Source organism: Schistocerca cancellata, chromosome 9 (genome assembly GCF_023864275.1).
Source record: "Schistocerca cancellata isolate TAMUIC-IGC-003103 chromosome 9, iqSchCanc2.1, whole genome shotgun sequence".
In the NCBI taxonomy this organism is placed as follows: Eukaryota; Metazoa; Arthropoda; class Insecta; order Orthoptera; family Acrididae; genus Schistocerca; species Schistocerca cancellata.
In genome coordinates, this window is record NC_064634.1 from 41,820,885 (window position 1) to 41,835,367 (window position 14,483).

Consider the following 14,483-nt stretch of genomic DNA (forward strand, 5'->3'; position numbering starts at 1 on the left):
GCAATATCCTGAACCACGTGTCAGTGTCAAAAGAGCTAAACAGTCAATTTACTCCCTGTGTTTTCTTTCTGCCCCCCCCCCCCCAACTCAGTGATGATGAGAATCTAGTAATCATGGGTTGGAGTGGAATGCCACAGTAGAGGAAGGATCTGAATGCAGAGTTATGGAAGAAAATAATTTCAGTAGTAGGAATGAGAGAGCAGGAAGACCGAGTTCTGCAATAAATGTCAGCTATTAATAGTGAAAACACTGTTTAAAAATAAGAGGAAGAGGTATACTTGGAAAAAGGCCTGGAATTACAGGAAGAGAAAGATTGAAACATCGCGTTTTGGATTCTAAAGTGTACTGAAAAGAAGATATAAGCTCAGATCACAATTTAGTAGTGATGAATAGTAGACTGAAGTTTAAGAGAATCATCAGGAAGAATCCATTAGTAACAGTACATCAATGGCCTCTATTGGGGGGGGGGACTGTCTCCTGAAGTGAATACACAGAGGAAATGGTATTAGATTAAGTGTCTGAAAGAGCTTTGGGACACTTGAAATCGAACAAAGCAAAAAGCACATATATCATTTCTTCTGAACTTCTGAATAATTGGGGGAAGTGGTAACCAAAGTATTTTTACAGGTAGGCTAGCCAGTTTAGGAATATTTCAGAGTTTCAATATAATTTTAATTCTGATTTATTTTATTTTTGCTGTTCAACTAAGTATTTACCATGAGCTCCTTCCTTCAGATCCTAAGTGCACGGTGAACCATGGCATCATTATCAGACATTGTTGTTTCCTGAACTTTGCTGACAAAACCAGCCAAATCCATCACAAGAGGCAAACCATAGCGGAAGTGAGAATCGTGTCACATGGTGGTTGCTGGCTGCATCTTTGAGTGCAGAGCCTATTCTAGTCACTCTCTTGTGCTCCATGTTTTCTGTCTCTTGGATTCCAGCCTTCTTATAGAGCAGATGGGTTAGGCCACCTGTCTCTGTAACTCTTTTCCTTCTTGATAGGCCATCAGCTTATTCACAAGTTAACTGCCTTCTCTCCTTCAATCTAGTCCCGCATTCTATCATCTGGAGTGGTAGGTGCCCACAGTCAAGCCTGGACAAACTTCTGTAACCCAAATTGTAGAATTTAACCAAAATTTACTTTGCTTCACTCTTTTATTCAAAAACTACCTGCAGACACCTATCTACATCCATCCTGACCAGGCTCCAATTTTATGCCTGAACAAACTGACATCAGAACTTGAGACAACAATCTTTTGGTCTTAAGAGAGCCCGCTAAAAGTTTGGTTCATATGTAATACTGTTTGGTCAGTGAAAAATTTGTCACCAGGCTGCTGCTGTTGTCTCGCTGCACTATATCAGCACATATCACTCTGAACTTCGAGCAGAGCCCACTTCACCACACTGCTTGAAAGCAGTGTGCCATCCAGGTACACATGAACTTATCGCAGACTAGCCAGCACCTGCCTCTGAAGTGCGAAGTGCATGAGCCTGCTGCCTGCTACTGCCGTAGCCTGGCCTGCTGGCCACACTGTACACACCACTGGACATGCTGTTTGCTGCCATTCAGTCATGTGACCCACCTGCTGCCCAGTATCGTGTTGCCCATTATTGTGCCACCAATGAAGTCCAACAGGTTGTGCTCAGCAGAGTGCCCATCACTGGTTGTTCTTGGCCACAGTTGGGCAGTGCCCATTCATTCTCATGGACAGCTAGTTTGTCATACTCATATAAAATGTGTGACGATTTGGCAGGGGAAGTCAGCCAGCAGGCTACGTCTGGGGGACTGTGCCTCTGTTGAGGCCTTTGTGAGACCTTCACCACACTCGACAAAGGAATTCACATTGCTGCAGATATGCCATCCCCACGTGGAAAGACAAATTGGGAGCTATTTTTAGAATGGAAGTGGTGAAAGCTTTCAAAATGTGGGTATGATGGTTAGTGGTCTTCATATGGACAGAGTTAAGAATGGAGACATCAGAGAAATGGAGGTCAACATCTAAAAAGATGGCATGCTAGGCTGAGGACCAGTTGAAGTGGACAGAAGAAAACCTGGAAAGGTTGTGGAGGAATGAGAATAGGGTGTCTTTGTCCTGGGTTCAAATAATGAAAATACAATCAGCGAACCTGAAACGGACAAGAGGATTGGGGGTCTTGGGAGGCTAGAAAGGTTTCCTCTAGATGGCCGACAAACAGGCCAGCACAGGAAAGTGCCATGTGGATGCCTGTTGCTGTATTACATATTTGTTTATACATCTTCCCTTCAAAAGGATGTAGTTGTGTGTGAGGATGCAACTGGTGTGGTTTACAATGAATGAAGTCATGGATTTGGGCTGAAAAGGACTTTGGGGGTGGTAGTGTTCGAGTATAGCTAGGCTAGGGAAGTGCAACAGTAACAGTAGGGATCCATGTGGTAATGTTTGGGGATGGTCAAGAATCTGTGACAGAAGTAGTCTGTATCTTTGATGTAAGAGGCTAGGCTACAAGCAACTCGTTGGATGAGCTGGTTAACAAGAGTGGTGATTTTTTTCAGTGGGGACACAGTAAACAGTTACAATGGGGTGCCCAGGATTACTGAGTTTCTTGATTTTGGAAAGAATGCAGAATGTAGGGGTGTGTGTGTGTGTGTGTGTGTGTGTGTGTGTGTGTGTGTGTGTGTGTGTGTGTGTGTGTGTGCGCGCGCGTAGGGGAGGGGGAGGGGGGGGGATGACACACATTGAGATGAGGAGGGAAGTGGATTCAGGGAAGAGATTCTGGAATGGGTCTAATAATCTGAGCAGGAATTTGAGGTTATGTTGGACTTCTGGGATGGGATCACTATGGTAGAGCTTGTAGGTGGAGGAGTGACAGTTGGCCTTCATTTAAAGAATAAATTTCTGAGAATGTTCAACTGGAGTATAACACTATAAGGAAGAAAAGCATTTGAGATGTGGTGTTACAGAAGGATGCTAAAAATTATATGGACCCATATGATAAGAAATGAGTAGTTTCTATGCAGAATTGGCATAAAAAAGAAATATGTGAATAACTGAGAATGAGATGAGACAGGAAGCTAATATATGTTAATATATCAGTGAATAACTACCATGGTACTCTAGGTCATGATAGAGAGACAGAGACTGGAATAAATACAACAATAACTGAGGACACTGGGTACTACTCTTAGATGGAGAGATTGGTACAGGAGAGGCAAGCTGCATCAAATCAGTCAGAAGACTGGTAGGAAAGAAAGTATATGCTACTTAAGAAACAAAAATTACATAGTACCCACAATATTTCAATACTCACACTGTATTATAATAATATAAAATTTTAATCAACATAAAATAACTGTGAATCTGCCACCATTTTTTTGTGAAATCCATCCTCCTCCATACGAAGAAAATACATTCAACCCACCTGAGAAATTGTGTCTCCTCAGTCATTTCATCAAAACTTGATCTGGCCTCAGGATGACGCAACAGTGACTTTGGCGTCATCAAAATGAGGGGCTTGCGGAATGGAAGGGCTATCTGCCGGCGCAGAATGTGGAAATAGTTGGCTGGTGTTGAGCAGTTTGCTACCTATTACAGACCAAGAAGATTCTAGTTTTACATTTAAGGTCTGACACATTATAAACACACAGATAAAAGCTGGAGAATCAAAGGACATTTACAATAGTAAGATTTATTTACTCCATTGAGACTCAAACCAGGAGCCTCCAATTTTGCTGGCAACGTGGTAACAACTGCATTATTCATTTGTGCCTTATGGAGCAACTCAGTTTCACCTCATTACTTATGTTCTGGGATCCAAAGCCAAGAGCTGGACCGATACATAGTTTTTTAACCTGTCACCGAATATTCACTGCAGATTACATTTTCCTAAAGAGCAGAAGATTTTTAATTTGTACTATTATCTTTTCAATATCCACAGCTGTACTTTGCAAGCCACCACAATGTGGCCCATAGTGTATCAGAATCAGTGGTCCATAGCGTACCAGAGCCATTTTCCCTGTTCTTATTCCATTTACAGGTGGTATGTGGGAAGGAGAGCCTGTCAAAACCCTTCAGTATGAGCTCACATTTCTCTAATAATAGTCTTGTGATCATTACGCAATATGTATGCTGGAGGATGTAGGATATTTCTTGAATTGTTTTGGAATACGAGCTCTCGGAACTTTGAGAGTAAGGCTCTCAAGGGACACACAATGCCTTTCTCATAGTGTCTCCCACTGCTGTTTAACAAGCTTCCCCATAAATTCAGCTAATTTAATTTGGTGATGGTTCTACATCAATGAATCATACTCAAGAATAGGTAAGCAACCTTGAGCACAAATGACAATTTCTAATGATTTAACCTACACATCCAAGTTTTACATCTATCTTCCCCACAGCTAAATTTATTTTGGCATCCACTTTAAATCCTATCAGACTAATACTTCCCAGATACTTAAGTTGTGAATGATTCCAGTGACTAATCACCTGCCAGATAATCAAACAATATTTTATCTATTCATTATTTATGCACTTGATGATATGTTTGTTCACAGGCAAATGCAAATCTTTACACTAGTTACTGATCATCTACAAGTCTTTCTGCCTTTCAAAACAAGTTTCTAAAGATGTCACCACAATGTACACAACTGCATAGCCTGCAAACAGCATCATAACACCACAGACTATCTGCACAGTCATTTTACACTCCTGGAAATGGAAAAAAGAACACATTGACACCGGTATGTCAGACCCACCATACTTGCTCCGGACACTGCGAGAGGGCTGTACAAGCAATGATCACACGCACGGCACAGCGGACACACCAGGAACCGCGGTGTTGGCCGTCGAATGGCGCTAGCTGCACAGCATTTGTGCACCGCCGCCGTCAGTGTCAGCCAGTTTGCCGTGGCATACGGAGCTCCATCGCAGTCTTTAACACTGGTAGCATGCCGCGACAGCGTGGACGTGAACCGTATGTGCAGTTGACGGACTTTGAGCGAGAGCGTATAGTGGGCATGCGGGAGGCCGGGTGGACGTACCGCCGAATTGCTCAACACGTGGGGCGTGAGGTCTCCACAGTACATCGATGTTGTCGCCAGTGGTCGGCGGAAGATGCACGTGCCCGTCGACCTGGGACCGGACCGCAGCGACGCACGGATGCACGCCAAGACCGTAGGATCCTACGCAGTGCCGTAGGGGACCGCACCGCCACTTCCCAGCAAATTAGGGACACTGTTGCTCCTGGGGTATCGGCGAGGACCATTCGCAACCGTCTCCATGAAGCTGGGCTACGGTCCCGCACATCGTTAGGCCGTCTTCCGCTCACGCCCCAACATCGTGCAGCCCGCCTCCAGTGGTGTCGCGACAGGCGTGAATGGAGGGACGAATGGAGACGTGTCGTCTTCAGCGATGAGAGTCGCTTCTGCCTTGGTGCCAATGATGGTCGTATGCGTGTTTGGCACCGTGCAGGTGAGCGCCACAATCAGGACTGCATACGACCGAGGCACACAGGGCCAACACCCGGCATCATGGTGTGGGGAGCGATCTCCTACACTGGCCGTACACCACTGGTGATCGTCGAGGGGACACTGAATAGTGCACGGTACATCCAAACCGTCATCGAACCCATCGTTCTACCATTCCTAGACCGGCAAGGGAACTTGCTGTTCCAACAGGACAATGCACGTCCGCATGTATCCCGTGCCACCCAACGTGCTCTAGAAGGTGTAAGTCAACTACCCTGGCCAGCAAGATCTCCGGATCTGTCCCCCATAGAGCATGTTTGGGACTGGATGAAGCGTCGTCTCACGCGGTCTGCACGTCCAGCACGAACGCTGGTCCAACTGAGGCGCCAGGTGGAAATGGCATGGCAAGCCGTTCCACAGGACTACATCCAGCATCTCTACGATCGTCTCCATGGGAGAATAGCAGCCTGCATTGCTGCGAAAGGTGGATATACACTGTACTAGTGCCGACATTGTGCATGCTCTGTTGCCTGTGTCTATGTGCCTGTGGTTCTGTCAGTGTGATCATGTGATGTATCTGACCCCAGGAATGTGTCAATAAAGTTTCCCCTTCCTGGGACAATGAATTCACGGTGTTCTTATTTCAATTTCCAGGAGTGTATATGTATAGTGAACAGAAGTGACCCTGTGCCACATAGTACATTATCATTATCACTAAACATTATTTTCATCTTATAATATCTTATAATAACTGGTTTCCTGGTCTACCATCACACTTGTTATAATAATTTCTTCCAAACAATGTTTAAGTTTACCTTTCTCAAGAGGGAAAGAGTATAATGTCTCTCTCTCTCTCTCTCTCTCTCTCTCTCTCTCTCTCTCTCTCTCTTTTAAATGTTAAAACATGATCCATTAAAATGTATTTCTTTTCATTTTTTTCCACTTTATGAATCTGAAAACTACAGCTACTGAACATAATTCCCTCAATGCTGCAAAGTCATACTGTTTTGATGAAATCTGATGGAAGCTGTGTCCTTTAACTTATCCAGATCAAGGATTCCTATATCTGTAGAATTAAAGGTCAGACATCTTCACAAGGGCATTCAAGCTTAAAGAAGATGACAAAGGAAAACTTTCAATAGCATCATAACAAATTAACAAACATGGATTGCATGTGAAAAATAAGCATAAATGCTATATAAATTGTGTGTGGACAGGATTAATTTGATATTTTTTCAACATGACATATATAAAACAAGAAACTTTGTTACGTTTCTGGGAGATACAAGATCTGAAACTGTTACCTACCTCAAAAACCTATACAAGTTAAAGCAAAGGTAACGATGTTTGCAGTTATCACAAAAGAGAAACATTTAGCATGTAGAAAATTTAGAGTTGGTAACTACATTACATATCCTCATATTTCTTTCACATCGAATTATATTCCAAATAATTCAACAATGATCATATAAAACTATATTGTAGCTGTATAGCCTTGATAATTCTGGTTATACTTACAATCCAGTTGATATCGTGTAACTGTCGCACAGCAAACTCTTCACTCTCTGGTGGGAAATAGTCAGGGTCATCAGAAGACATCTGCAGGAATCTCTCTAGACGAGCACTAGAATGCTCAGGACCCTGAAAGAAATATAAAACATTTAATTAGATATATTTCAACAGCAAATAGATAAAAGTGAATGATTCTGGTTAAAACCCAAAAATACTTTAATCTTTGAGTTAAAATACAACAATAATTTCAAAATTGTATAATTATAACTTTTTACACACTTCATGTCTTCATGATTAGCCCCAGCTATTTTGAGATTTAAAAAAAATCAAATGAATGCACTCCACAAAAAGATTGTTATTACTGATACCTGCAATAAATTTCCTGACGTATTTATTCCCTTAACAGATCTGCATGAAAAACTTGTCTTATCAGTTACTGCATACTTTTTCCTGTCACATGTACTTGCAGTTGTGCTCCTTGAATTTAACTTTGCTAATACTTTGTAGATTCAGGAGGGGACAGTTTATCTGTGTTCTGGTTTTCCTTGTGTACATCTAATACTCTTGCGCTGTCAGTCCATGGTGCTCCATACATTGTCGCACTCTATGTATGGGTACTTGTCCTGCTACAAATGAGCCCATTTTCTCTCTCAAGGTACTTGCCACAGTTATACGATCCTGCACAGTTGAGTGAACCAATATGTCTGCATACTCTGGCATCAGTCACATAGGATTCCTGAGATCTCTCCAGAACCCATTTCTTCCATCTACATCTAAACCTACACCTCCATCTACGTACTACTCTGTAAATCACACTTAACTGCCTGGCAAAAGGTTCATCAAATCACTTTCACAATAATTCTCCATTATTCCACTCTTTAACAGTACATGGAAAAAATGAAGTTCTATATATTTCTGAGCAAGTAGGTCAGTATCGACAAAGTGTCTTCGCATTCTGAGAAGAAAGTTGGTGATTGAAATTTCGTGAGAATATCTGGCCAAAATGAGAAACTTCTTTGTTTTAATGATGTCTACCCCCAAATCCCGTATCATGTCCATGACACTCTCTCCCCTATTTCTCTACAATACAAAACCTGCTGCCCCTCTTTGGACTTTCTCGATGCGCTCTGCGAGCTGTGCTGGCTCATTTGTATAATTTACTTCCCTCAGATAGACTGCTGAGAGAGAAAATTCATGAAGACAAAAAAGCAAAGAAAATTGCATTACCTCTGTGTGCCAATATTTGTGGAAAGCTATTTCAATTGTATAAAACACTATCTGCACTAACTGGGATGACAAAATTTTTTGGAAAGGTTATTTAGAAGTTTATGTACAAAAATTGGAGCAGAGAAAGACAAACTGTTCTTATTATTAACAGATTCTCTCCATAATCAAAGGTAAACTTATTTCTTAGAAGCAGTAATGTAGTGGGCTTTCCTGGTAATGGCAGAAATCACCTGTACCTGATAAAATTGACATAACGCATTCTGTGAAAGCAAAATACTCAATTTCATCCTTCAACAAAAAACAAGGAACGACAATGCATATTTGAAAAAAAATCATGTGTATGTTTGTTGCTGTTTGTAATGACGTGACTCCAGATACTGTGTGTAACTGTTTTCTAAATTCTGGCTGCAGTACACAACGATATACACATTTTAACTTTTTCTTCCATTTCAAAAGTATGGGTAACTATTCCTCCTACCCCTTTTCTTTCTACCTGAAAATTTCACAATTTGAAGGACGTCATTATCTGATGGAATGGATACACTTGTTTCTCTCAGATTATTTTTATCCTTTGACACTTTCTCACCTATTTGACCCTTGTTTATATTTTATGTACATCTATTGCTTCAGCTTGTCCAAACATTTAGGCAGCTCACAATCACCTAGGGTGAAACCACCTATATGTATTATCACAAAAGTTTTCATGTATTCAGAATTGGTTAACAAACTGAATGACCAGGACCAAGTTACTGAAACTTCACTCAAGACTTCCCAAGAACTGCTTTGTTCCTCCCTGCATTTCGCCCATATTACTGTATCAAACTGAGACCTTGTCACCTTCCTTCCTCCATCACACGATCTGTGTGCTCATTGCAGGCAAGTTCTGGGCTGTGCAGTTTACAATCACTGTTTACTAAAATTGCATGTCTCCTGCGTGAAATTTTACCCCAGACAGTCTCATTTAAAAGAGCACCCAGGTATCATCACAGAAAATGAGTTACAATCAAAACTTAAAGAACCCATTATTCACAGCAAGTACCATAGTGTTTAGTATATGATATTCTTGGTTTGGCATCACAACTATTTTAGCATTATCTCGATCACTAAGTCTCCAAGACCTTGCCAGCAACTTTTATTTTACGGTATCATAATATAAACTTCTTGTCCTGTGCTTAAGTACTTAAATGTTCCTTCTTTCATCACCCCCCTCCCCCTCCCCTACCCCTCATTTTGAACTATGTTATATCGTTAACTTCCAGTACTTAGTCAAATAGTGGTAAGATTATTGCTGCAGAGGGTAGCTTTGCCTTCAGATAGATGATAGCTATCCCACTGGGCAAAGAAACAAAGCTACATTTCCCTCAAATACAGCTGTTAAATACAGAAATGAGAGCCGTGTTTTCAGCAAGCAAGGGCCCTGTAAAAACACCTTTGGCAGAGCAGGTTCCATTCTGTGACTAATTTATATTCCAAATACTCTAAATGCACAACATCAAATCATTGAACAGTGCTGTACAGAAACTTTTGCCTCAAGTTCTATTTGGATGGTAACCAATTTGAAAGTATGAAAATATTCATTTGTTTACTATACATTTTTACACTTTGTAATTCAAGAGTGTCAATTAGTATGCTGAAGAAACATAAAAAAAAAAAATTGTAGACTGACTCGCACAAAAGGGGAAGATAATACACCATAATTAAACAGAAGAAGCAATTGTGTAGTTCACCCAAGAAGCCACTAGACAAGGCTGTAGGCCAGAGAACATTTTACCCCTTCCAGAAAACATTTTTCTTTTTCTTTTGTAGTTCATTTCTGAAACTTATTTTTCTCAATTATCATTAAACAATAACTTATACATACCATCCCTTCAAGTCCATGGGGTAGCAACATCACCAGACCAGACTGCCGCACCCACTTGGCCTGGCCTGAAGATATAAACTGGTCGATGATGCATTGTGCTGTATTGTTGAAATCTCCAAATTGGGCTTCCCAGCAAACCAATGCATTTGGATTTGTCATAGAATATCCCAGTTCAAAGCCTGAAATTATGTATTTTATTATACAGGGCAAAGGCCACTGAAGATGGAGGTCATAATAAAAGAACTGAATCTGTAATTATGCTACTACTGAACTTGAAATGAATCTACGCTGATTACATAGGAGCAGCATGCAAATTCTTTTCTCAATAACTGATGCTGTTCAATGAGCGACGTACAAATCTTTCAGCAGTTTTTTTTTTAACTATAGAGAAGATTAGGGTTACAAATTCCCACAGGATCATCATCATCATCATCATCATAAATGTTAGTCACACCAATCATTTGACATAAATTTAAAGTTATTAACTTACCCAACACTCCAAACTCTGACAAAGAGCTATTACAAACAATATAAGGACCCTGATCAGGGTAAATATGACACAGAGGTCTGTATGTAGCTTTATCAACTTTCTGGTGGTGAAGTACATGGTGTCTGTGACTGTAAAGTAAAAGAAAGGACAAAATGAATGAAAGGAACATCAATTTTATGGAGGGTATTGGTACTACTACTATCATTACTCTCATTACCACCACCACCACCACCACAACAACAACAACAACAACAACAACAACAACAACAGTGGTAGAATCAAATCATCCGCATTTAAGGAAGTTCTTAGAGAGATACCTGAGAACTTAAGCAGAAAATCCTGGTAATATATGTTTGGAACATTCATTTACAATATGTTACCAATTTTTGAGGGAGATATACCAGGGGGACTCTAGCAGAACATTATGATGATAAATTTTTCGAATATTCATTTACAATATGTTATTAATTTTGGAGACAGACAGCTGGGTGGAACATTCCAAAAATGTATTATTGGCAAACAAAGCTAAACACTAAAGATGCCTGGAAAGAGCAACTAAGAAAAAACATCTTTGCAGAATTGCAAAGATTACAACTCACATCCACATGAGGCAATTAACTAAAAAGAACATATCTTAAACTACATGGATAATAAATCACATTTTTTTAGATATTTTTGTACGTTACTGGACATCTACCATTCTCTGACTTCATCTCCTACCAAGGGCACAAATATCAAGCATTTAAGGTCCTTTTGATGTTCCAGGTCAAGGCAGCCAACTATTTAGTATCAAAAGTCCAAACGCATAACAGCCTCTCCAACTGAAGGGTGGAATGACAATTTTCTAATGTGGAACAAGTATCTGTAACAATCCAGCAAAAGTCTGCATCTCATGAATTACACCAACACAACATCCTTGTTTCAATTTTCAAACAATGGAAAATCCAAGATAGACTGCAACAATATTAAGAGAAGGAAAGTTGCTACTCACCATATAGCGGAGACTCTGAGTCGCACATAGGCACAACAAAAAAAAAAAAAAAAGACACTCACAATTACAGCTTTCAGGCATTAAGGTGTTCGTCAACAATAGATACACACGCACCCCCATGCAAACACAACCCTCACGCACAACTGCAGTCTCACGCAACTGCAACCACACTGCGAGCAGTAGCACCAGTGCACAATGGGAGTTGCGACTGGGTGGTGGTAAGGAGGAGGCTGGGGCAGATAGGGGGAGGGATAGTACTGTGGGGGTGGCGGACAGTGTGCTGCAGGTTAGACAGGGGGCAGGGAAGAGGTGGGGAGAGGGGGACGGGGGAAGTAGCGGAAAAGGAGAAAAATAAAAGGGCTGATTGTGGTGGTGGAATGACGGCTGTGTAGTACTGGAATGGGAACAGGGAAGGGGCTGGACTAATGTCTGTCCGCCACCCCCATCATACTATCCCTCCCCTTCCCCGCCTCAACCTTCTCCTTACCCCAACCCAGTCGCCACTCACATCATGCACTGGTGCCGCTGCTCGCAGTGTTTTTTGAGTTGCCTGAGACTGCAGTTGTGTGTGTGAGTTGCGTTTGTGTGAGTGCACATATGCGCGCGTTTGTGTGTATGTTGTTCAGAAAGGCCTTAATGGCCGAAAGCTATAATTATGAGAGTTTTTCTGTTGTGCCTATCTGCGACTCAGCATATCCGCTATATAGTGAGTAGCTACTTTCCTTCTCCTAATATTGTTACATTCCAACCTCTTTTCATTTTGAAGTTCCCAATGTAACTATAGGTGGATGAAAAATAAATGCAGCAAACATTCCAAAAATCAATAAATCAGGACAAGGCGAATCCCATTTGCTTTCAGGATATATTTAACTGTAATGTCTGAGGTGAAGTTGCATACCTGAATGTGCCTCTCTCCACATCTTGTCCACTCAAGCGTACATGGATTCCTTCCTTCAGCAGTGAACCAAAAGCCATTCCTTCACCAAGAGCCCAATCAACTGTTCTTGACTCCACCATTTCCATTCGTGCTTTCAATATACGTTCCAAACCTAAACAAAGCATAATAAATATTAATGCAATGATTACTATTTTGCCAACAGCAACAAATGAAAATAAAAAGGCTGTGAAAACTACAAGACATACAGTAAACAGCATCAGTGGATAGAGCCATTCCAAACTCTCATTTACAATATGTTATTAGTTTTGGAGCACCATTTGTGATGCAGCAAATGTCAATATGTGCATACAATTCACTGAAGTCACTGCTGCTGTGGTATCCAGGAGAGCACAATGAAAGCAGCCCGCCTTGGAAAACTTCGATGCGTTGCCTATCAGCATGGGAGGTGCATGTTCATTCAAGGCAAAAATACAGAGCAGTTGATTTGTCTACTTGTTCTGATACACCTGCCTACCAGTGGTGAGTTCTCCAACAAAACCACAGCACATATGACAAATCTAAACTTTTAGAAACTGAGGTACTTATTAATAACCCCATATATTTATTTGGTAAATTCGCATTTGATTACACATTTTGAGATTATCATCCGTTACATCACTACAGTTAAATTAGTCACAGAACAAACTGAACACAAACTAAAAATCAGTCTTAAATCACATGCAAAATTGAATGAGTAAATTACTCAGGACCTGGCAGAAGTTCAATGAGGCACATCACACTTTCGTTTCTTTCATTTAGATCGGAAAGTATAATGATTCTGCTTGCACACCAGGAGTAACATTAGCCAGCACAGACATAAATTCATATGGTGGGAGGAGCAAGGGGGTGGAGGGGGGGTTCAAAGCTGAACACCCGTTGGTGAAAGAGGTGAGGCCTTGTAGTGTGAGTGCTGTCAACACTGACAGAGGAACGTATGGAGCCCAAGCATTGAACCTATATTACTGACAATAAGAAATTCTTTGCTGCATGTAAACTGATTGTGAATTGGGCATGTAGAAAATCCTCTGATGAATGAACTTTAACCATGTATGTTTTTTCTAAGTGTTTTGTACTTCAAGTAAGAAATGCACAAATGTACATGAACATTATAAAAAGACTGGAACACGAGCAATGATGTATGAATTTTTACGGTTGTAACTGAATCTAGAAAGGGAGTCTGTCACTGCCACACCATCATGTCTATATTGCACAGATTGCAAGTATTGTGTGACACCACAGTGAGAACTGTTTTTTTATTGTTGTGCTATAATTTGCAGAAATAGTCCAAGGGACATGAAGTTAAGGATGGGGCTGCACCAAGGTTAATTTTGGAATGATAATGTTAATTAGGTGTCTCCAGAATAACTTCCACACAATACCAGATTGTACGAAAGATTAATGAGAGACTTAAGTGTGGCTTTAAGCAATGAGCCGGTTGTCTTCTAAAATCTGTCGACTAGTGAGGAATTTTGCAACGTAGACATGCTTTAACAAACACAGCCCCAACTAACCACGAAAATCACCATAGGTATCAAAAAGTCTTTTCTTATTTTGAACTATTACAACAGTCTGTCACCATCATACTTGTGCTCTCAGACAAATAATCCATGTTTAAAAGTTGAACCAATATGTTCAACATCTTGTTAGGCTGCCCATCGAACATTTAACATTTCCATTAAATGATGAGTGGTCTTCCTTTTAATAACAGCATTGTATCAAAAGCAGAATTAATTTGAGAATACTATAAAATTTTGAGACCGGACTTTTGATCAACACACCTTCCAGACAAAAAACTTTTAGTACTGCTACTACCCCCCCCCCCCCCCCCCCCCCCCAAACACACACACAGCACAGTTGTCCTAACTTTTGGAACTATTAGTTCCTTCCTCAAGAAAGAAAAAGTAATATTTTGGGCAATGTTATACAGGAAGGGCACATCATTCAGACCCAGAATGAAAGGGAGCAAATTACTGGTGCGTCTCATTCCTCATCCTATAGTCACAGTGATCCACCCTCTCA

The 14,483-nt window shown here is 40.9% G+C and overlaps 1 protein-coding gene across 16 annotated transcripts in view; it reads right to left on the bottom strand.

Moving 5' to 3' along the window:
* Positions 1-14,483, bottom strand: part of LOC126100846 (2-oxoglutarate dehydrogenase complex component E1-like) — a 199,304-nt gene that overhangs the window by 120,792 nt on the left and 64,029 nt on the right. For 6 of the 16 annotated variants that reach the window (XM_049911514.1, XM_049911511.1, XM_049911512.1 and 3 more), the window contains 5 exons: positions 12,426-12,576; positions 10,537-10,664; positions 10,047-10,225; positions 6,965-7,087; positions 3,403-3,566 (listed from right to left, as the gene is read on the bottom strand). The exons of 6 other annotated variants lie outside the window; for them this stretch is intronic. In XM_049911514.1, the coding sequence (XP_049767471.1) occupies positions 3,403-3,566; positions 6,965-7,087; positions 10,047-10,225; positions 10,537-10,664; positions 12,426-12,576 (745 nt within the window). The remainder of the gene's footprint in view (positions 1-3,402; positions 3,567-6,964; positions 7,088-10,046; positions 10,226-10,536; positions 10,665-12,425; positions 12,577-14,483) is intronic. 4 more of the 16 variants (XM_049911508.1, XM_049911509.1, XM_049911510.1 and 1 more) reach the window with 4 other exon arrangements.